Raw genomic sequence first — 24,500 nt, 5'->3', positions numbered from 1 at the left:
TATTACCCTTTGGAAGCCCAAGAGGTCAGCTAGTCATGTTTAGGCTACTAAAAACGTAATATTTGCACATATCAATGCTATGCTTTTTGTATTTTATTTGCAGGGTGTTTACCCCTTCGGTGTCTAAAATCCTATTACATAACTCTATGGTAGAAAAGTGTGATATCTCCCCCCTCTGCCACAAATGTAGCACTAACGCTGATTAATGCTTTTTTAAATTAGTTATTTGCTTCTTTGTATTGATAACATTAATCACTGCAGAGTTAATGCATTTATCATTTAGGCAATTAAGCTGAATATCATTCCCAATTTATGAATAAATAATAATTGGTGAATACAGGGATAAATAAATAAAAATCGCCTTGGTCCTGTTTCTTAACAATGCCAAATTTCAATGCAGGTACAGTATATCGACCTTCCGTGAATCTAGCCCAGGGGTGCACAAACTGGGGTGCTAGATTTTCTGGGTGGGCGTGGCAGTTATAGAGGTCCCACGCTCTCCCCCCAGGCATTTAAATGACATGCCGTGGGACCGCACGAGGCCTCTATAACATACTTACCTTCCTTTTGAGTGACGCATCGTCATGGTAACACAGCAGCAAATGATGCCACAGGGTCACATGACGTCACGTTACCATGGCAACGTGACGTCACATGACCCCACGCGTCATTTGGGGCCGAGCAGGGCGTGGGCCGAGGAGAGCAGGCAGGGGTGTGCACGGGGAAAAGTTCTAGCTCACTGTGGGTACCAAATAGGAGAAAAAGCTAGGAACAGAGTGAAATGATGTACCGATATTTATTTACGGTTTAATGGTACAACTTTTTCTGTGAATGTCATGACCATTGTAGAGACAAAGATAACTGTTAAAGTAATGTTCGGGAAAGGCAAAACAGTAAAATGTGAAATCCATCTGTTAGACTAGTATATAAATGAACTCTATGGGGAGCACTTGTACCACAAACAAATATCACAGTGGTACAGTATAACAAGACATTTCTCCATCTCAAACTATATAATAACTAATTGTCTTTGTGCATTATCTTTCACCTTCAGCAGCTGTGCAAGGATACAGAAAGATGTGCATTCATTGTTACTATTATTCATACATATGCACCGTATAACAAACCAGTGCAGAATGTTTAATTGGAATATTTTATAAATATTTAATGCAATTTATTTCCATACTGAAAAGCCTTAAGGACGTATTTTAGTTTAAGACAAATGTGTTAAGAATGTCTGTGGAGTATATTTCTATCTGCCAAAATGCTCCAAGAACATAGGTGCAACTACTACATATTATCGTCCTTAATGTAATGCTACTTAAATTTTTCTAAACATGAAGTTCAAGGCAAATGTGGAGCAATTCTAGGGCAAAATGTATATACAGGTATGATTCTTACTATAGATTAAAGACACACCAATGTAGACCTATCATTTAAATTAAATATTTGGGGTTCTATTCATGAAAACGGAAGAACATGACCGTAAATTAATTTACCTGAAAAGGCCAAATTTACTAAGAAGAGTCACTCCAGAGGACACACTGCTTGCTGGAAGACACATTATAGTGTCCCATTAAAGTGAATGAACCAATAAAGGCCATATTGATTAAGCAGTGTTGTTGCATAACACATCTTCTATGCTGTAAGATACCTTACAGCCAATTCACTAGTGTGGACTGTAAAGGGCCATATTTACTAAGCTGTGCTGGAAGGAGTCTTATGGAGACATACTTTTGAGTAAATATGGCCCAATATGTCTGGCTTAGGGGTGGCCACAGGTAGAATAGCTAAGGCAGTGTAGGGGTTATAAAGGTCATAAAGATGTCACTTGTAGTATATATTTCTCTTTTCCACCCTCACTCCTTAATAATAGCTAAATAGAGCTCTTTCCATCTTTGCAACCAAATGGTGATGTGCCATACGGTACCTTCTGGTATCTGTAACACTTTATAACCCATTAAAGTGACAGGCCAGAAGACACCTTCTGGTAGCAGAAATGTGCAAAATGTGTGGGTTTTCTCTTACATTTTGAGAAATGTTGCCAATTTCACCATCCTTTTACTCCTTTCCTGGTGAATTTAGCAAATAGTAAAGTTAATAGCAGCATGCCATACAGTAGCTCAGATGACCTTGCCCATTGACTAAATGCTTGGCAAAAAAAAATGTTTGCATAGCTTGCATTTTTGACGAAAGAGATTTCACTTGACTCTGGCAATGATTTGCCTATCTCTAGTTGCAGCCCGTTCACTTGAATGGAGGCTTGGGTTTCTTATGGCATAGAAATGCCTCATAAATATTACCCGATATGGTACTGTTTGTAACATACAGTTATGCGTTCTTAGTATTTTATAAATGGGGGAGAATTAAGATAAGATTTTAAGAATATTAAAAATAATAATCATCACATAGATACCCAACAAGCTATGAGAAACTCCAAACATTACCACATTATATATATATATATATATATATATATATATATATATATATATATATATATATATATATATATATATATATATATATATATATATATATTTATATATATATATATATATATGAACAAAAAAGAGACAAAGAATGAAAAAAGAGCCTACTGATGACTAAGCTGACAAAATATAATAGGTGATAACTGTGATGAACTAGTAAACCAAAAACTATTGGGAGTATATAAACACAATTGTAAATATCAAATATTAAAAAATATATTTAAAAAAATAAAATAAATATAAAAACAATATATATAGCAATCAAAAAATGTATATAAAAAAAGAAGATACAAAAACCAGTCCCAGAACACTGTCCTCCAGAGTCTTTGCAACCTGTTTGAGGGGAACACCACTCCCTTGAAGATATCTAAAGGAAAAAACAAACAGAAAACAGGCGCACTCACAGTGTAGTAAGGTTAACCATTTTATATGGGACTGGAATAAAATATGAACTGCGCACTCACAAACGGATGAATTAAAATCTCCTGTATGAGATAATGTCTCAATCGCCAACAACTGTAGCAGGAACCCAGCTGGATCTCCGGAGTAGAGTTCTGTCCCGTCACTGTGCAGGGGGGGGGGGGCCAGATGATCACGGCAAACACTCCATGTATCGGAAGCAGGATGCGCACACCTCTCTGTTGTTCAGACGCTCATCTCACCATAGAGAACTTCCGGGTCAGCTTTGTCACTCACACCACAGTGAGCGTTGTAGTGATAGTCCGTCCCGATTACACAGGAATAGACGCTCCGTTTGTAAGCGCCTATCCCTGTGTAATCGGGACAGACTATCACTACAACGCTCACTGTATATATATGTATATATATATATATATGTGTATATATATATATATATATATATATATATATATATATATATGTGTGTGTGTGTGTGTGTATGTAAGTGTCAAAAGGAGTGCTAGTAGGCGTGGCTAAATGTACACAACAAAAAACAAACAAAAATGCCCAAAGCTACTTCCAATGTGACAAAAATGCACAGTGCAATATCTATATATTCTCTTGAAAAAGGGTCATTTAGTTTAACTCTTTGGCCAAAGCATTATTATGGGGATAATAATCATGCAACAACACTTCCTGTTATTGTTAAATCTAGGTACAGTATTAAGTTTAAATAACAAGTGCTGCAATGGCTTGACATCCTGGCAATGAGTGACAACTAATATATAAAATCAACGAGCTGTAACAAAATGTATACCTTTCTTTATATTCCTTTTAGTATCACAATTCTAAAGAAATATGCATGCTCATATGCTTAATTGTTTTTTCCAGCACAATATACAGTAGCCAAAGTGAATTGCACTGCTAGAGATTCTCCAGTCTATTGATGTGTGCTGCTTTTCAGATGACTCCAGACGCTGATTGGTCTTCATTTACTGTAAACATTCTAATTAACTGTGTCCTAATATCCCCAAAATGTAACTCATTATCAACCTCTTTTTGCAGAACCAGAAAAAGAGGACAAACTTTCATCTTCTGGTAAATAATATGCTTAATTGTAAATGTAATTAATTATTTATTTCTTAATTGTATGACCACAACAGTACAGTATAAACTAGAATATACAGAAATAGATTTTTACTTTAAAGGTGCAGTTCCCCCTCCTCGTTTCTTCTTAACCCCCTTTTGTTTAACGGGGATAGGAAGAAGGGGGTCCCCGAGCTGAAGTAATGAATTTTAGCATCAGGGACCCCAGGTTTATAAGATGCTTACCACTGAATATGGCGCAGTGCAAACAAAATGGAGGTTTAAATCTCCCACGTCACGCGGGCCAATAGGAAGTCGCAAAATCATTCTGTTGGTCCGAATAATGGGCTGCACCATTCCTGGTATGCATCTTGGGAACCACTGGGTCCCAAAAGATGAAATGCACGCGATTCAGTTGTCGGGACCCATTGCTTCCCATCCATTTAAAAAAGGAGGGCCCTGGCGGTGTACTGCTCTTTTATGTCAATAGTTCAGTAAATGAGGAGACAGACAATTTTGTCTTGTTTAACCATAGAACAAACTATTAAAGTTGTCACTTTACCTGGTTGAGAGATTCAAATTTTTCATACTTATTATTCAAATGAGGGTGCTACTTTTCAAACCACCACCTGGGATAATTTGCAAAAATAGGTGTATAACAAACAGATAAAGTGAAAATAAATAATAATAATACTATTCTTATGTCTCTTGTGTCAAGGTTGCATCTCTCTTTAATTACCTTTTTCTTTGTCATTACAAGATCCATTCTTACAAAAGATGGATGTGCAACGATGAAACAATAAGAGTATACAATTGTATAGACCTCTCAAATGACAGAAAAACGTAAATGTTTCTCTTAGGCACTCACATGTATGATGTTCTTTCAAGCCTAATAAATGAGTCCCACAGTAGCTTTCAGCAAAGGAGAAATTGGAGCATTACATGACCAGTTAAGAAAGCAACTTTCTACTTTCAAAGTCTGATTTAAATGTCAACCCATTTCTAACACAAGTTTATATGGATGATGATTATTGGAACTGATATATATATATATATTTTTGATGATAACATTTTTGGTGAAACTATTTGTATGCTCACTCTTGAGCATTGAAACAGGAGCCCAGGTAATCTGATTTTTTCCAAAGCCTCAATAGGGCTTTACCAATATAATAATAATAATAATATCCCCAAAATGTAACTCATTATCAACCTCTTTTTGCAGAACCAGAAAAAGAGGACAAACTTTCATCTTCTGGTAAATAATATGCTTAATTGTAAATGTAATTAATTATTTATTTCTTAATTGTATGACCACAACAGTACAGTATAAACTAGAATATACAGAAATAGATTTTTACTTTAAAGGTGCAGTTCCCCCTCCTCGTTTCTTCTTAACCCCCTTTTGTTTAACGGGGATAGGAAGAAGGGGGTCCCCGAGCTGAAGTAATGAATTTTAGCATCAGGGACCCCAGGTTTATAAGATGCTTACCACTGAATATGGCGCAGTGCAAACAAAATGGAGGTTTAAATCTCCCACGTCACGCGGGCCAATAGGAAGTCGCAAAATCATTCTGTTGGTCCGAATAATGGGCTGCACCATTCCTGGTATGCATCTTGGGAACCACTGGGTCCCAAAAGATGAAATGCACGCGATTCAGTTGTCGGGACCCATTGCTTCCCATCCATTTAAAAAAGGAGGGCCCTGGCGGTGTACTGCTCTTTTATGTCAATAGTTCAGTAAATGAGGAGACAGACAATTTTGTCTTGTTAAACCATAGAACAAACTATTAAAGTTGTCACTTTACCTGGTTGAGAGATTCAAATTTTTCATACTTATTATTCAAATGAGGGTGCTACTTTTCAAACCACCACCTGGGATAATTTGCAAAAATAGGTGTATAACAAACAGATAAAGTGAAAATAAATAATAATAATACTATTCTTATGTCTCTTGTGTCAAGGTTGCATCTCTCTTTAATTACCTTTTTCTTTGTCATTACAAGATCCATTCTTACAAAAGATGGATGTGCAACGATGAAACAATAAGAGTATACAATTGTATAGACCTCTCAAATGACAGAAAAACGTAAATGTTTCTCTTAGGCACTCACATGTATGATGTTCTTTCAAGCCTAATAAATGAGTCCCACAGTAGCTTTCAGCAAAGGAGAAATTGGAGCATTACATGACCAGTTAAGAAAGCAACTTTCTACTTTCAAAGTCTGATTTAAATGTCAACCCATTTCTAACACAAGTTTATATGGATGATGATTATTGGAACTGATATATATATATATATATATTTTTGATGATAACATTTTTGGTGAAACTATTTGTATGCTCACTCTTGAGCATTGAAACAGGAGCCCAGGTAATCTGATTTTTTCCACAGCCTCAATAGGGCTTTACCAACGGGTAAAGGCCAATGATACTCAAACCATGGCCTTAACTGCCCCCAAGCCGGCCACCACACCTGTCCGGCCGTTTAGCGAGAAAGGGCACCAGGAAGTTATTTTTAAATGAGCCCTGCCCACTTGCCACTCCTAGCCACTCCTAGCCACATCAAGTGTTTATCGAACCATAGAACCATTTTTGGCAAGGTTAAAGCATTTCTTACCCCTCAACAGCTTCCGAGACAAAAGCAACAACATGCCTCAAAATGTCCACCTCAAAAGACTATACCGTCACTAAAGTATTTATTGTACCTGTTCTCTCTATTTTTTTTACAAGTACTAACATCACACACTTTTACAGCATAACAGTATGAGCTCATGACATCATAACAAAACGATGAGTGAGCGGGAACCTTCCTGGCAGGGCGTGAACTGCACAGGATCTATATATCCCCTCCCCAGCCCCCACACACTGCATGAAAGACCAATGCATTGAGGGGGAAAAAAGCAAGGGGATCACATGGACCCACAGAAGAGGGAGCCTAGTCCGTGCTGTCATGGAGCCCTGTCGCCAAGGGGCTCAAGGATACTAAACACTGATTAAAATCAAACCTCGATCAGTTTCTCAAATTTGTATTTTTATAATTGTATTTCTCCTATTTATGCTGCTACTTGGGTTGTTCCCTTTATCATTATTCATTGCCTCATATTGATTCAATGGGGCATATTCTATAAACTCCGAAAGCGTAAATCCGCACGATCTGCAGGGAAATCCCCATTCACTTCAATAGGGCTTGCCATGCAGACCGTACGTATCGGCGCTTTAGGAGCTAATAGAAAGATTTTTTAACTCCTACAACCTTTGTTGTTGTTTTATAGCAAGATTTACCCATCTCAAACGTTGTTATGCGCCAATTGTATCACAATCAGGTAGGAGAAGGGATGGGGGAGGAGAGAGGGTTTAAAAAGTACCGTATTAGATAATTGAGGAATTGACATTGAACCCTGAGGAAGCCAGTAGGTGACGAAATGCATTGGATCAGACTGCAGAGAGGACTCCAGCCTGCCCTCTCTTGTATCAGAGATCGAATCTCAGATGTAGCAAAATGTATTGTCCCGGCCGTTTGTTTTGGAGACAGTGTCTGCCGCGATGGCACTATGGGGGTTAATGCTTATGGATTGGACCCCTGCCCTGCAGCATTAATCTGTCTGGCCCACGATCGTCGCTGTTGCAGGACCTCACGTGGCCACGGGCACAAACCTTAACGTTTGCCTACATCTGTAGGTTGAGTGCAAGACCGGAAGTGACGTGAAGGGAGCTTTAGGAGAAGATTGCAGGCGCCATTTGAGACTTTGAGCAGGATTTGATTTTAATCAGGGTTTTGTGAGTGTGTATATTGCTGTTTATCTTGAAAGTTCAAGGATTAAAGCTCTTACACTATACAGGCATACCCCACATTAACGTACGCAATGGGACCGGAGCATGTATGTAAAGCGAAAATGTACTTAAAGTGAAGCACTACCTTTTCCCACTTATCGATGCATGTACTGTACTGCAAACGTCATATACGTGCATAACTGATGGAAATAACGCATTTGTAACAGGCTCTATAGTCTCCCTGCTTGCGCACAGCTTCGGCACAGGTAGGGAGCTGGTATTGCTGTTCAGGACGTGCTGACTGGCGCATGCGTGAGCTGCCGTTTGCCTATTGAGCGAGATGTACTTACTCGCAAGTGTACTTAAAGTGAGTGTACTTAAACCGGGGTATGCCTGTATACTGTATGTTTTTCTCTTTCTCCCTTGCTGAAAGCCACCATGAGACTAATTTCAAGGCTTGAAAAAACATCATACATGTGAGTGCAGAGGAGAAACCTTTATATTTTTCTGTCATTTGAGACTTCTACATTATTGTAAATTATTTCTTATTCTTTCATGGTTGCACATTAATCTTTTGAAGAATTATTATTATACAAACATAAATATTTATACGTTGACATGTTGGAACTTACTCCAATCTTTAGAATAAAACGCTCACTTTTAAATAATTTAATTATAATAAGTAAAGAAAGTTTACTGTAATAGTACAGTATACACTTAACTTACCAGTACTACAAAGAAAAATAAGTATTGCATTTTTTTTTTTTAAAGCTTTGGTAAAGCCTGCGAAAGAAAAAGTCCCAGGTAAGTAGATGTACTTAGACTAATTGTTTTTCATGCATTTTCTTTTTTTAAAAGTTCAAACTCAGAACCTAGGGTGCAGAAGGATAAGAACTGTGTGCTAGGATAAATTCTATTTCTCTATATTATACACATTGGTGAATATTTATAAAACTGTGATAAGATTTGTGCAATATTGCCTGGTAAAGGAAAAGAGTTATCAGCGATAAAAATCTAGTGTTCTCACTGTATTCAATAAGAATCATATATACAAAAATTGATGACAACCATATGTCTAGAAGGTTAAAACTAGATCATTGATGCTTAAATAAACAACAGATTAGCATCATTATTTTCATTTTTTAATAGTTTAATCTTTAAATACTGGTAAATATTCTAACTTCAAGCCAATGATGGGTATGTAACGCTATTTCCCCCACCCTCTGGGAGATTCTGCCATTACATTTGGTATAGTGCTGGCTACCTTTGGCTCACAGGATGCTGAGTGGTACGCCGATGGTTGTGGGGACTCCTGGAGAGGCTTCTGGGGTACATCACTGGTCTTTATCTCTTCTGGTACAGCGCCGTCATCTGCTGCAGGCTCCAGGGATGTGGAGACAATCCCTGCAGGAGAACTTACTTCCACTCCCCCAGATAGATTGCACACCAAGGCAGGAGTATAATTGAACACAGGAACACTTTATTGAATCTTTGTACAGCATGCACTGTATACATAATATATTTCTATGGCTCCACCTTCCGGATGGTCCATGGACATCCACCCCGGGTCAAGGGCAACCGAGGCAGTCCTTGCTCTTTTTGATTCTCTAACAGAGTCAGCGGAACAGGTATCACTCCTTACTCCCCAAAGGGAGGGGACAGTAGGTGTCAGATCCAAGCACACCCCTGCTTGATTACTGTCACTTTCAGAGGAAGAGACATGCCTACATTTAGATGTTCAGCCTTTTAAGTACAGAGGGGTAAGGTACAAGGTCTGAGCCCAGGATTGGGCAGAACACAGGCTTTGTCCCACCTTCTCCCCTGCCACTCAGAAGAGCTGCTTACAGTGGAGAAAATCCCTGGATTGGTCCTGACATTGCCTGCACTATTACCAGGGCTTACATGTCAGGGAGGGCAGACTAGTTGCCAAAATCAGGCATGGCTACAGGTATAACGTATCTTTTAGGGATCACAGTGAAAATAAAAACAAAAGTAATTTTTTTTAAATGTCTGAAGGGATTTTACCTTCACCACTCTCTTTGCTTAAATCAAACATTTGTTTAATGCACCATTTTCATATTGATGTATTTTTCAATATTGTTAATATCTTCTTCAGTTATATGTAAATGCAAACTATCAATCTCTGCTGCTTGAAGCAGGTTATAAAAATGTGTGAGATTTTCAAATTTCCAGTTTATTAAATAGCTCATTGCTCCAACAAATTTACTAATTTCATCCCTCCATCATACTTTTGGTTGTTGTCTTTTAAAATCTCGGAATTCAGTCAATTATCATCTTTTTGCTACAATGGGCGATCTGTTCGGCCCACTGCCATTTTACTTTCTTCACCCTTGTGATGTTGTCACAGACTTTTGCTTGCTTCTGAGCCATTTTTTCTTTCTTTTCTAACATCAGGTAAGAAGACCCAGCATACATAATGTTATCATTCTTTGAATTGTCTGGAGCTTCTGAACAATCTTCACAATTAAGGTCCAAGTTGATGCTTGAGTACAGGCAGAATACTGTACACTGGTCAAACACATTCCTCTTATGGCACAGGGAAATATTCCCATGAAAGAATGTATTTTGTCTCCCAAATGCATTCCATCCTATCTTCATTTTCTTCTTAATTGCATACAAAAGGATTTTATTCATCGATATTTGTAGAGTTGACAAATTTGTTGAAAATCATCTTGGTCTTGCTAATACTCATGTGGAGGCCGACCTTCTTACATGCTCCATCGAGTTTTCGGATTTCTTGATAGAGGTCTTCTGGACATTTAGAAAAATAACAATGTAATCTGCAAAACATAAGTGACTAAAGTAGTCTCCGTTGATTTAAAATCCTCTTTCTTCCCAATTAATACCATGAATAATTTATTCAACTGTTGCTATGAAAAAGTTTAGGGACATAGTGTCCTCCTGTTGCCACCCTTGCTAATCCTTTTCTTGGTTGTATTTTCATGTAGTCTAATGGTACGCTCCTTCAACATTTTTACTTCTTAATTCATTTAAAATGGCTGAAGTGTATACAGAATCAAATGTTTTTTTGTAATCTATGAATACTAAGATGAGTGATTAATCATAATTATTACTTCGGGAAATAATTTCTTGTTCCACTTGGATGTGTTCTAGTGTGTTATATCCAGTGCGTGTTCTCTAGACTGGCAAAATCCAGACAGCTATAGCATTGCTTTATTGTTCTGGACTTTTCCCATTCAAGCAACAAGTTTTATGTATAAATGTAGTCTTTAAAGTGGAAGCCTCACTTTTTACTGTACTACTAACTGCACTGTAGATTCAGGCATGGGCAGGATGGGGAACGACTGTTAGCTGACTTGAATTTATCCAAATTGATGATTTATTGAACAGAATGCAATTTTTTTTACAGTTTTTACTTGACTAGTCCAGTTCTGGTCCAGGGTCACCAGCTTTTCACATCAATACTTGAAGAATTGTTTAAGACATTGCATTGGGAAGAAAAAAGAATCAAAATCAACAGTGAATAATTGAATCACCTATGATTTGCACATTACAATGTTATTTTTGCCATAAATCAAGGAGATCTCTAGCAACAGATATGTTTTTGAAGCAAATAAGAAAGTGGACTTCTACATGAATCTTGTCAGCAAGACAAAAGGGATTTTCAACAAATGTGTCAACTGTACAAAATACATGAAATAGAACTAGAAGAATTTGTAGGCTATGTCTACCTTGGCCAGCAAGTATCAATGAATGGGAACCTTACGAATGAAGTCAGTAGGAGAATGCAGATAGGGTGGAGTGCATTTGGAAGAAACAAGACAATCTTAGAAGAAAACATTTGCTTCAAAAGGAAAGTGTTTGACCAGTTAATCCTGCCTGTGCTCAAGTATGGATGTGAAACTTAGAACCTAAATGCGAATGCAATTCAGAAGCTGCAGACCATGAAAATAGTATGGAAAATGTATGCTTGGTATTACCCGAAGAGACAGGAACAAGAATGAATGAGTTCAAAAGCAAATACAAGTCTGTGACATAACCATTAGGGTGAAAAAATTAAAATGGCAGTGGGTCAGACATATAACAAGAAGAAATTACCATGATGGACAAAGATGGTTCTCCACTGAATTTGAAGGGACATCAAAAGACCAAGACAACGACTATAAGTAAGGTGGCAAGATGAAATAAGAACATTTGTTGGAGTAAAGAGAAGAGAGACGTGCAACCGCTGTACCTGGAAGATCATCAGGGAGGCCTTCATCCAGCAGTGGAGGAACAAGGGCCGAAGATGATATATATATATATATATATATATATATATATTTTTAATATATATATATATATATATATATATATATATATATAAAATCCTGATATGCAAAATCCGCAGCACTCACCAATTCAAGATGCAAAAATAATTTAATGTAGAAACACAAGCATCAGGGGTAACAGCAGGAAAAAAGAAGTGACGTTTCGGACCTCCCGGTCCTTTCTCAAGCTCCCTCTTACCCTGTTACCCCTGATGCTTGTGTTTCTACATTAAATTGTTCTTGCATTTTGAATTGGTGAGTGCTGCAGATTTTGTATATCATGATTTTGTCTATTTTTGCTGCTGGGTGGTGATCCTGGTTGCACTGCTTGCACCACAACTGACCAGATAAGTTGTTTTCCTTATATTTTCCCCTGTTGAGTGCCCTGAACATTCTTGTGTGTCTATATATATGTAGCCCTTTTTGTGAACCTGCCTGACCCACCCAGTCTCACATTGGCCCCTTGTGGTCTAACCGGTCCCTTTCCTTGCGGCACACCTCTTCTAAGGGACTACTGGTAACTGTATAACACCTGTGGCTCCAGGAGATCTGAGCCTCCGCTAACTGGGAGCCTGGGGAAACCCTTACCATTTACCTGGTGCAGCGCCTCCACTTACCCAGGATCCCCGTTATGAAAGATAGCCCTGGGTAAGAAATACAATAACACACGTATGCGATGGAAACAATACTTAACACTTTACTAATACACATATAACACATTACATAACATTATAACCTTATGCAATACTGGAGCACCTTCTGCCCAATGTCTGGTGTTCCCACCCAGTGTCCTGTAATTCCCCCACACCCAATGTCCCGTACTCCTACGGAGGTCGTGGGTGACTGCGCAGTCACTAAATTATCTGTTAGGCCTGTTGGTGCACTTATGTGGAAATACCTTCCGAGCACTCCGATGCTTGGGCCTGCAACACTCTTCTAAAAGGGTCAGACGTGCGACGCATCCGTCTGATCCTTTCCAGGTACTTCTCCAGGAACCCCAACGAGGGTCCCACCGCTTCACGGGAACACAACCGTCTCACGGGAACAGCAACCGCCGCTATCCCTATCTATCCCTAACTAACCCTAAAGTGACAGGAACCCTAACCTAGGGCCTGTCCCTGATGAACCGCAACCTGGGGTGGCTTGGGGGAAATCTCCTAGGGCCTGTGGAGTAATACCCTGCCCCACTCCCCTAGCTACCCAGTCCTATCTGTAACTATTAACTACTTGCTACTCCTAACAGCCTGCAGCAGACACACCGCTCTCACCGTCAGCCTGCAGACTTTCACACACGCTGCACACACTGCGCCCAGCACATGCAGCGACACACACACAGCTGGCAATCGTACACAGCCTAGTACATGGTGGACAGATAGAACCCCTATAGAAAGCACTCTGATCCAGTGTGATATGGTGAAATTTAAAAAAAAAAAAAAACTTTATTAAATGACACTATCGTTAAAATATTGGGGTTTAAAACAATGATTAAATAGTACCAAGTGATTCTTACTCTCTGGATAAGTATATCCAGATGAGTGTACAGTGGTATAATAATGTCCAGTGTTAGGAGATTTCACCGGCCCCAGTAGTCCTCTGTGGAGTGGGTCTGCTGGGGTTATGATGTGAAGGTAACGGCAATTTTAGCCACACATGTAGTGCCCCTGTAATTTAGTACTAATAGGTGCACTAATAAATGGGACCTGTACTATGCTGTTAGGTTGCTACAGCTATTAGTACATTATAGATGCGTTGTAGCAGATCTAGGTCTTGGTGCACCTAATGTAGTGTTCCTAGCACTAACTCCCTTGTTGGAGTTTATAAATATAGTAACGTAGTGCTTAACACATATAAATTCCAAGTGTAGTTGGATGATACTTGAAAGAACATTAGTACTATGAGATATATTGCAGGTGAATATGGTGGTACTGCTGTAACTTCTGTATAAGCTTATACTGAGTTATCAGCTGAGTACTGATCCTTGTAGGGTACATATACCGGTCAACTGAAAGACCTTCCCCTAATTGGATCAGTGCTCCTCACATGTGGTGGTAATCTGGCACTCCAGGGGTTAATTCCTGGTTTGGTTGCCGTTTTGCTTTGTATATTTCCCCCTTAAGCTAAATGCTGTGGTAGGGGATTAGCATTCAGGCTTCCTATGTTAGTACAATGATATGCTGCCAGAATTGCTGTGTGCCGGTATTGTTGGGTGACTTTAAAGATCATTGGATCTTGTAACAGTCCATTACTGTGCACGGGCTGGGACACGCTGACTCTCTGAATCTCTGTGAGTCAGTGTATGTGAACTCCGGTGCCGCGCGTGCACGTGGTCACGTGTCTGCCGACGCGCGCGTTTCGCGAGTGCTTTGACGCTCCTGACGAAGCTGTGTGACGCAGCGAAACGCGTAGAGCCTGATCCAGAGCTTACTCAGTCAAGCTGCAGCTGACTGGAAGCGAAGACCAAAGACTCCAAAGACTCCAGACGGTTGTGCGCTCCAGTGATCCCCCCCTCGGTGCCTCACAGTCCATTGCCATCGGATGTGTCCAGATACCACCCGGAAGTGACGTCAGACGCCATCGCGACGACAACACTAGGAACAGAGGAGGACGGGGAGACAGCACAGCAGGCGCACTGAGCGCTAAAAGAAACCTTTATGTGCCTGATATTTGTGTACAGAATGTGAGTACATTCCCTACCATTTCATTGTTTATAAAACACTGCTTGTTGCAAGCTATACTATTGGCCGTTTCTTCTGCTCTTCTTTTACACATATTTTATGGGAAATTGAGCTCCACCATTCCTGAAGCAACCCTCATAAGGGAAGATCAAGAGTGGATAAAAGACCTACCCAAAGAAACCTCACCACCATATCATTATCTGACAGAGTCAGAGAAAAGCGAATTTACCCTATATGTTGCTGTAAGTAGGTTCTCCCCCAGAGCTAAGATTCACGCAAATTAACTCATCATTGAATCACAATACTGCACAATTATTGTTTGTATATGTTTTTTATTCACATGTTGTTTTCCTGACCGGGTCGCTCACTTTCCACAACCAACCACGACAGTACAATGATATGCTGCCAGAATTGCTGTGTGCCGGTATTGTTGGGTGACTTTAAAGATCATTGGATCTTGTAACAGTCCATTACTGTGCACGGGCTGGGACACGCTGACTCTCTGAATCTCTGTGAGTCAGTGTATGTGAACTCCGGTGCCGCGCGTGCACGTGGTCACGTGTCTGCCGACGCGCGCGTTTCGCGAGTGCTTTGTCAAGGCTTGGGTAATCAGAAGGTTTCCTATGTCTTAGCAAGGTATTTATAGCGCTTGGGTTAACCTGTAGTGACCCCATTAGTTCTTTGCGCATGTGCACTGTGAGGCTGGTAGCTGATAGGAATTTAAACCAGCGGTCTGTATCTTTATTGTTTATGACTCTTTAAAACTGTGACATGCTGCTGTGATGTTATATATGGCAGTTTGCTGAAGTTTGTATTAACTTTATGCCATTTAAAGTTGCCTGATATTTCACTGTCATGAATATGACACCAATGTTTGAATAATAAATAATTTGTAATAAAATATTTTATGTTTGTCTGTTTCATACCTTGTGTGATTAATGTTTTCTTGTATGTTGTGTGTGTGTGCAGACTGGCAAAATATGAGACGTATAGTACTGTGTGTCCACATATATATTGCAAAGGAATGCAATATGATATTCTGTAGATGGTTGAGTTTTGCATTCCTTACAGTCTCTAATGTTCAGATGTTCTTGAGGGCTTAGATAAAGGGACTATAGACAAATCCTTCATTGAGGCCTCTTGGTGTAAGAGCTTTAAGGTTATAGATCCATCGTGCTTCCTTCTGTAGGAGCACAGTGTCTATGTCACCTTTCCTCTGACCCAAGGAGAATTGGTCTATTCCTATAAAAAGTAGAGATTTGATGTTTCCTTCTTGACAAGAGTTAACATGCCTTGCGAGTGGGGTATCAACATTGTTACGTATCGTACCAATGTGTTCTAAAACTCGTTGTTTAAATTGACGTTTTGTTTTGCCTATATAGATCTTCCCACACTTGCATAGGCCTTGATAGATGACGCCAAAACTTTGGCAGGTGATGAATTTCCTTATCTGATAAGTTTGAGAATTGTTCCAATTTTGGAATGTTTTGCTGGTTGTGATATTTTGGCATGCTTTGCAGTGATGGCATTGGTAGCTACCAGACGGTTTAGGTGGTAGCCATGATTTTGTGGGGGTTTCCGTATAGTGGCTATGGACCAGGATGTCTTTGAGATTTTTTGCTCTCCTGCTCACCATTGATGGATGGGCTGGAATGACTTCCTTAATGTCCTCGTCGGCCTCCAGAATATGCCAATGTTTACGAAAGACTTCCCTTGCTAGATTCCACTGTTTGTTATAAGTGCCAATAAAGCGTATCACTTTTGTCTCATTAGTTGATATTTTATCAGTAAGTAAGCTGGAACGTGGAGAGTATTTGGCTCTTTTGTATGCTGTTTTTATATTTTTGTTGCTGTATCCTCTTGTTTTGAAGCGTTGGGCCATTGTTTTGGCCTGTATTTCAAATTCTGCAGTTGTGCTGCAGTTTCTCCTGAGTCGTAGGAACTGGCCTACTGGTATCCCCCGGATTAGGGTATTAGGGTGGTGACTGGTGGCCTCTAGAAGGTTGTTGGTGGCTGTTGGTTTACGGTGGACAGTTGTTTCTACCACATTGTCTTTCCCTCTTGTTAATCGTAAATCCAGAAAGCAGATAGATTTGTGATCATACTCTAGAGTGAGACGTAGATTGAGTTCATTCTGATTAAGGATACCAATAAATTCTTTTAACAGTGTCGGTGTTCCCTGCCATAGCATAAACACGTCATCTATGAAACGCGTCCAGAGTACGACATGTGACGTGTAGTGTTCCATTTCCTCAGTAAAGACATGTTTGGCCTCCCACCATCCTAAGTAAAGGTTAGCATAGGATGGAGCACATTTTGTGCCCATGGCAGTCCCCTGTATTTGATGATAGATTTTGGTGTTAAACAGGAAATAATTCCTTGTAAGGACAAACTTCAATAGTTCTATCATGAAATCAGAATGAGTAGAGAAATGTCTACCTCTTGTTTGCAAGTAGTGATAGGTGGCTTCTAGGCCTCTATGATGTAGGATGCTGGTATAAAGACCTTCTACATCTAGGCTGACTAGAATAGTATCAGATGTAATTACTATCCCTTCAAGTCTCTGGAGGACATCCTTTGTGTCCTTCAGATAGGATGGCAGTGATGCCACAAATGGTCTTAAGACCTGATCTATATAACTGCTTGCATTCTCTGTGACATTTCCCATTCCGGATACTATCGGACGGCCTGGTGGGGGTGTCTTACGTTTATGTATCTTAGGTACACTGTAGAAAGTGGCTATTCTCGGGTTCTTGTTAAATATAAAGTCATACTCCCTTTGCGTAATGACTTTATCTTTGAGTCCTTTGTCTAGAATGGTATGGAGTTCTGTCAGATAGTCTGAAGTGGGGTCCCTCCCAAGGATTTCATAACAGGTTTTGTCTGACAAGAGTCTCAGATTTTCGGCCTTATAGTCTGATGTATTCAGTATGACTAGGTTCCCACCTTTGTCTGCTGGTTTTATAGTTATAGATGTATTGGATGTTAGTTCTTTTAATGCTGTTTTTTCTGAGTTATTCAGATTATCGGACATCCTGAACTTGGGTAGATTTTCGAGATCTCTGGTGACGAGATCACAAAATACGTCTATATTAGCAAATCTGTCTCCAAATGGTAGGAACTTCGACTTTGGTCTTAATTGGGTGAACGGCCCCTCTCCTGGATTCCTATTTGCCTCCTTCATGACAGTGAAATATCAGGCAACTTTAAATGGCATAAAGTTAATACAAACTTCAGCAAACTGCCATATATAACATCACAGCAGCATGTCACAGTTTTAAAGAGTCATAAACAATAAAGATACAGACCGCTGGTTTAAATTCCTATCAGCTACCAGCCTCACAGTGCACATGCGCAAAGAACTAATGGGGTCACTACAGGTTAACCCAAGCGCTATAAATACCTTGCTAAGACATAGGAAACCTTCTGATTACCCAAGCCTTGACAAAGCACTCGCGAAACGCGCGCGTCGGCAGACACGTGACCACGTGCACGCGCGGCACCGGAGTTCACATACACTGACTCACAGAGATTCAGAGAGTCAGCGTGTCCCAGCCCGTGCACAGTAATGGACTGTTACAAGATCCAATGATCTTTAAAGTCACCCAACAGTACCGGCACACAGCAATTCTGGCAGCATATCATTGTACTAACATAGGAAGCCTGAATGCTAATCCCCTACCACAGCATTTAGCTTAAGGGGGAAATATACAAAGCAAAACGGCAACCAAACCAGGAATTAACCCCTGGAGTGCCAGATTACCACCACATGTGAGGAGCACTGATCCAATTAGGGGAAGGTCTTTCAGTTGACCGGTATATGTACCCTACAAGGATCAGTACTCAGCTGATAACTCAGTATAAGCTTATACAGAAGTTACAGCAGTACCACCATATTCACCTGCAATATATCTCATAGTACTAATGTTCTTTCAAGTATCATCCAACTACACTTGGAATTTATATGTGTTAAGCACTACGTTACTATATTTATAAACTCCAACAAGGGAGTTAGTGCTAGGAACACTACATTAGGTGCACCAAGACCTAGATCTGCTACAACGCATCTATAATGTACTAATAGCTGTAGCAACCTAACAGCATAGTACAGGTCCCATTTATTAGTGCACCTATTAGTACTAAATTACAGGGGCACTACATGTGTGGCTAAAATTGCCGTTACCTTCACATCATAACCCCAGCAGACCCACTCCACAGAGGACTACTGGGGCCGGTGAAATCTCCTAACACTGGACATTATTATACCACTGTACACTCATCTGGATATACTTATCCAGAGAGTAAGAATCACTTGGTACTATTTAATCATTGTTTTAAACCCCAATATTTTAACGATAGTGTCATTTAATAAAGTTTTTTTTTTTTTTTAAATTTCACCATATCACACTGGATCAGAGTGCTTTCTATAGGGGTTCTATCTGTCCACCATGTACTAAGCTATATGCCCCTTTTAGCACCATTTCCCAAACTCAAACACATAAGCTGTAGCGGGGGTAAACCATAAGTGTAGCCTGTTGACATAGGGGTCTAGATTACCCCATTCGTGCCCCCAGCTCGCTAATCCAACACATTATGTCTGGCTTCCTATCTACCTTACCCAATTATCAAGAATGGCAAATTGAGTCAGATAGACTGTTTTCCGCAGAAAATGTACCTTTAGAAACCACTTCAATACCTAATATATCCAACTATTTCAATGAACTAGATAGAACACTTAAACTTCGCCTCAAAACCTGGTGGGAAGTTAGCAGCTTTGAAAATTATCTCAAAGCAGAGACCATACCGAGGGGACTTAGAGCTAATGTAGCACCAGCCCACTACATAACTGACCCAGATTTCCATCGTTCATGGGAACTGATATTAAAACAATGTTCCATCATGCTCATGCAGCTGCTAATAGAACACCAGAAAACAAGGCTTGAAGCATTTAGCTCAGAGTTGGAGACCAAATTAAAAGAGGCAGATAAGTGGAAAGAAGATCCAAAATTTGATGAACTTGAGAAAAGGCTAGAACAAAACATATCCAAATTCACAGCAGAATTGAAAGAGAGGAAACGCAGGAAATACGAGAGAGATAAGAAGGATTTTAAAGACGGCAAAATCTTTAGATACAAATTTGCCAAAAAGAATAAATACAGAACTAGACCAGTCGATATACAGGAATCCTCCACAGAGTGGGAAATATCTGACACAGAGGAGTTAAGATCAAATAGTGGTGAAGGCACTTCAGCTTCAAACCTTACATCCCTGGTTCCACATTTTTTAGACCAACAGAGAGAGGTCATAACAGGGACAAAAGGTCGAGGAAGACCAGAAGAGGAAAAAGGAAGAACCCTACGGAGCAACAACACACAGATACAAGGCAAGAAGAGAGGGAAACAGCACAGATACTAACCACTCCTATAGAACTGAATAAGTCCATCATAGTGAATCTCTCAGATTTTGAACTCTCCGAGGATCACATAAGCCTACTCAATAAAGGGTTGTCATTCTCACCTTCATCCAACATAGATATATTTGAATGGGTGAAGGATACAAATCTATTCAGTAGGAAACTAAAACTACATAAATTCCATCGCCTACGAGAACAGAGAATAAGTCAATCCTTAGACATCCCTCCCCCTAACCTCCAAGAGAGTAAAGCTATCAATGACCTAAACTGCCTTCTAGAGGAGGCAAATAGGAATCCAGGAGAGGGGCCGTTCACCCAATTAAGACCAAAGTCGAAGTTCCTACCATTTGGAGACAGATTTGCTAATATAGACGTATTTTGTGATCTCGTCACCAGAGATCTCGAAAATCTACCCAAGTTCAGGATGTCCGATAATCTGAATAACTCAGAAAAAACAGCATTAAAAGAACTAACATCCAATACATCTATAACTATAAAACCAGCAGACAAAGGTGGGAACCTAGTCATACTGAATACATCAGACTATAAGGCCGAAAATCTGAGACTCTTGTCAGACAAAACCTGTTATGAAATCCTTGGGAGGGACCCCACTTCAGACTATCTGACAGAACTCCATACCATTCTAGACAAAGGACTCAAAGATAAAGTCATTACGCAAAGGGAGTATGACTTTATATTTAACAAGAACCCGAGAATAGCCACTTTCTACAGTGTACCTAAGATACATAAACGTAAGACACCCCCACCAGGCCGTCCGATAGTATCCGGAATGGGAAATGTCACAGAGAATGCAAGCAGTTATATAGATCAGGTCTTAAGACCATTTGTGGCATCACTGCCATCCTATCTGAAGGACACAAAGGATGTCCTCCAGAGACTTGAAGGGATAGTAATTACATCTGATACTATTCTAGTCAGCCTAGATGTAGAAGGTCTTTATACCAGCATCCTACATCATAGAGGCCTAGAAGCCACCTATCACTACTTGCAAACAAGAGGTAGACATTTCTCTACTCATTCTGATTTCATGATAGAACTATTGAAGTTTGTCCTTACAAGGAATTATTTCCTGTTTAACACCAAAATCTATCATCAAATACAGGGGACTGCCATGGGCACAAAATGTGCTCCATCCTATGCTAACCTTTACTTAGGATGGTGGGAGGCCAAACATGTCTTTACTGAGGAAATGGAACACTACACGTCACATGTCGTACTCTGGACGCGTTTCATAGATGACGTGTTTATGCTATGGCAGGGAACACCGACACTGTTAAAAGAATTTATTGGTATCCTTAATCAGAATGAACTCAATCTACGTCTCACTCTAGAGTATGATCACAAATCTATCTGCTTTCTGGATTTACGATTAACAAGAGGGAAAGACAATGTGGTAGAAACAACTGTCCACCGTAAACCAACAGCCACCAACAACCTTCTAGAGGCCACCAGTCACCACCCTAATACCCTAATCCGGGGGATACCAGTAGGCCAGTTCCTACGACTCAGGAGAAACTGCAGCACAACTGCAGAATTTGAAATACAGGCCAAAACAATGGCCCAACGCTTCAAAACAAGAGGATACAGCAACAAAAATATAAAAACAGCATACAAAAGAGCCAAATACTCTCCACGTTCCAGCTTACTTACTGATAAAATATCAACTAATGAGACAAAAGTGATACGCTTTATTGGCACTTATAACAAACAGTGGAATCTAGCAAGGGAAGTCTTTCGTAAACATTGGCATATTCTGGAGGCCGACGAGGACATTAAGGAAGTCATTCCAGCCCATCCATCAATGGTGAGCAGGAGAGCAAAAAATCTCAAAGACATCCTGGTCCATAGCCACTATACGGAAACCCCCACAAAATCATGGCTACCACCTAAACCGTCTGGTAGCTACCAATGCCATCACTGCAAAGCATGCCAAAATATCACAACCAGCAAAACATTCCAAAATTGGAACAATTCTCAAACTTATCAGATAAGGAAATTCATCACCTGCCAAAGTTTTGGCGTCATCTATCAAGGCCTATGCAAGTGTGGGAAGATCTATATAGGCAAAACAAAACGCCAATTTAAACAACGAGTTTTAGAACACATTGGTACGATACGTAACAATGTTGATACCCCACTCGCAAGGCATGTTAACTCTTGTCAAGAAGGAAACATCAAATCTCTACTTTTTATAGGAATAGACCAATTCTCCTTGGGTCAGAGGAAAGGGGACATAGACACTGTGCTCCTACAGAAGGAAGCACGATGGATCTATAACCTTAAAGCTCTTACACCAAGAGGCCTCAATGAAGGATTTGTCTATAGTCCCTTTATCTAAGCCCTCAAGAACATCTGAACATTAGAGACTGTAAGGAATGCAAAACTCAACCATCTACAGAATATCATATTGCATTCCTTTGCAATATATATGTGGACACACAGTACTATACGTCTCATATTTTGCCAGTCTGCACACACACACAACATACAAGAAAACATTAATCACACAAGGTATGAAACAGACAAACATAAAATATTTTATTACAAATTATTTATTATTCAAACATTGGTGTCATATTCATGACAGTGAAATATCAGGCAACTTTAAATGGCATAAAGTTAATACAAACTTCAGCAAACTGCCATATATAACATCACAGCAGCATGTCACAGTTTTAAAGAGTCATAAACAATAAAGATACAGACCGCTGGTTTAAATTCCTATCAGCTACCAGCCTCACAGTGCACATGCGCAAAGAACTAATGGGGTCACTACAGGTTAACCCAAGCGCTATAAATACCTTGCTAAGACATAGGAAACCTTCTGATTACCCAAGCCTTGACAAAGCACTCGCGAAACGCGCGCGTCGGCAGACACGTGACCACGTGCACGCGCGGCACCGGAGTTCACATACACTGACTCACAGAGATTCAGAGAGTCAGCGTGTCCCAGCCCGTGCACAGTAATGGACTGTTACAAGATCCAATGATCTTTAAAGTCACCCAACAGTACCGGCACACAGCAATTCTGGCAGCATATCATTGTACTAACATAGGAAGCCTGAATGCTAATCCCCTACCACAGCATTTAGCTTAAGGGGGAAATATACAAAGCAAAACGGCAACCAAACCAGGAATTAACCCCTGGAGTGCCAGATTACCACCACATGTGAGGAGCACTGATCCAATTAGGGGAAGGTCTTTCAGTTGACCGGTATATGTACCCTACAAGGACCAGTACTCAGCTGATAACTCAGTATAAGCTTATACAGAAGTTACAGCAGTACCACCATATTCACCTGCAATATATCTCATAGTACTAATGTTCTTTCAAGTATCATCCAACTACACTTGGAATTTATATGTGTTAAGCACTACGTTACTATATTTATAAACTCCAACAAGGGAGTTAGTGCTAGGAACACTACATTAGGTGCACCAAGACCTAGATCTGCTACAACGCATCTATAATGTACTAATAGCTGTAGCAACCTAACAGCATAGTACAGGTCCCATTTATTAGTGCACCTATTAGTACTAAATTACAGGGGCACTACATGTGTGGCTAAAATTGCCGTTACCTTCACATCATAACCCCAGCAGACCCACTCCACAGAGGACTACTGGGGCCGGTGAAATCTCCTAACACTGGACATTATTATACCACTGTACACTCATCTGGATATACTTATCCAGAGAGTAAGAATCACTTGGTACTATTTAATCATTGTTTTAAACCCCAATATTTTAACGATAGTGTCATTTAATAAAGTTTTTTTTTTTTTTAAATTTCACCATATCACACTGGATCAGAGTGCTTTCTATAGGGGTTCTATCTGTCCACCATGTGCTAAGCTATATGCCCCTTTTAGCACCATTTCCCAAACTCAAACACATAAGCTGTAGCGGGGGTAAACCATAAGTGTAGCCAATCGTACACAGCCACCTGGATACCCGCAGCTATAACCCACTGCTCGCACTCTGTGCCTATTTGCCAGTGCGCACAGCACTACCCGCTGTGGCACTACCAAACCTGCACCTTTCACACCTAAGGGTGATCTCCTTATCTAGGGCCGTCCCTCTTCAGTTACCCCCTGCCCTTACCAGGAATTGGGGCCTGCCTGGGGACCTAAGGAGAACCCTTACCTGGTGCAGGAGCCACTCGCTCCGTACACCCTTCCTACTCCTTCCTCTGCTTCTTCCTGACTCCTGTGCAAAGCCCGGGAAATGTATCTATATTCCCGGGCTGAGCTTCCTCCAGCCCTATTGGCCAATATCAGGCACCTGGTGCCTGTCTCCCTATGCCTCCTGGGAATTGTAGTTCCCAGGGGGCTGCCTAAGCATTGGGGCC

At 40.2% G+C, this 24,500-nt stretch overlaps 1 protein-coding gene across 50 annotated transcripts in view; it reads left to right on the top strand.

The window, feature by feature from the left end:
* The window catches only part of TRDN (triadin), a 798,289-nt gene that overhangs the window by 361,434 nt on the left and 412,355 nt on the right, over positions 1-24,500 (top strand). For all 50 annotated transcript variants that reach the window (XM_075597200.1, XM_075597198.1, XM_075597218.1 and 47 more), the window contains 3 exons: positions 3,957-3,989; positions 5,200-5,232; positions 8,520-8,552. In XM_075597200.1, the coding sequence (XP_075453315.1) occupies positions 3,957-3,989; positions 5,200-5,232; positions 8,520-8,552 (99 nt within the window). The remainder of the gene's footprint in view (positions 1-3,956; positions 3,990-5,199; positions 5,233-8,519; positions 8,553-24,500) is intronic.

The sequence above is a fragment of the Ascaphus truei genome, chromosome 4 (genome assembly GCF_040206685.1).
Source record: "Ascaphus truei isolate aAscTru1 chromosome 4, aAscTru1.hap1, whole genome shotgun sequence".
In the NCBI taxonomy this organism is placed as follows: Eukaryota; Metazoa; Chordata; class Amphibia; order Anura; family Ascaphidae; genus Ascaphus; species Ascaphus truei.
Note: the sequence above shows the minus strand (reverse complement) of the source record. Positions and strands in the feature narration are given on the sequence as shown.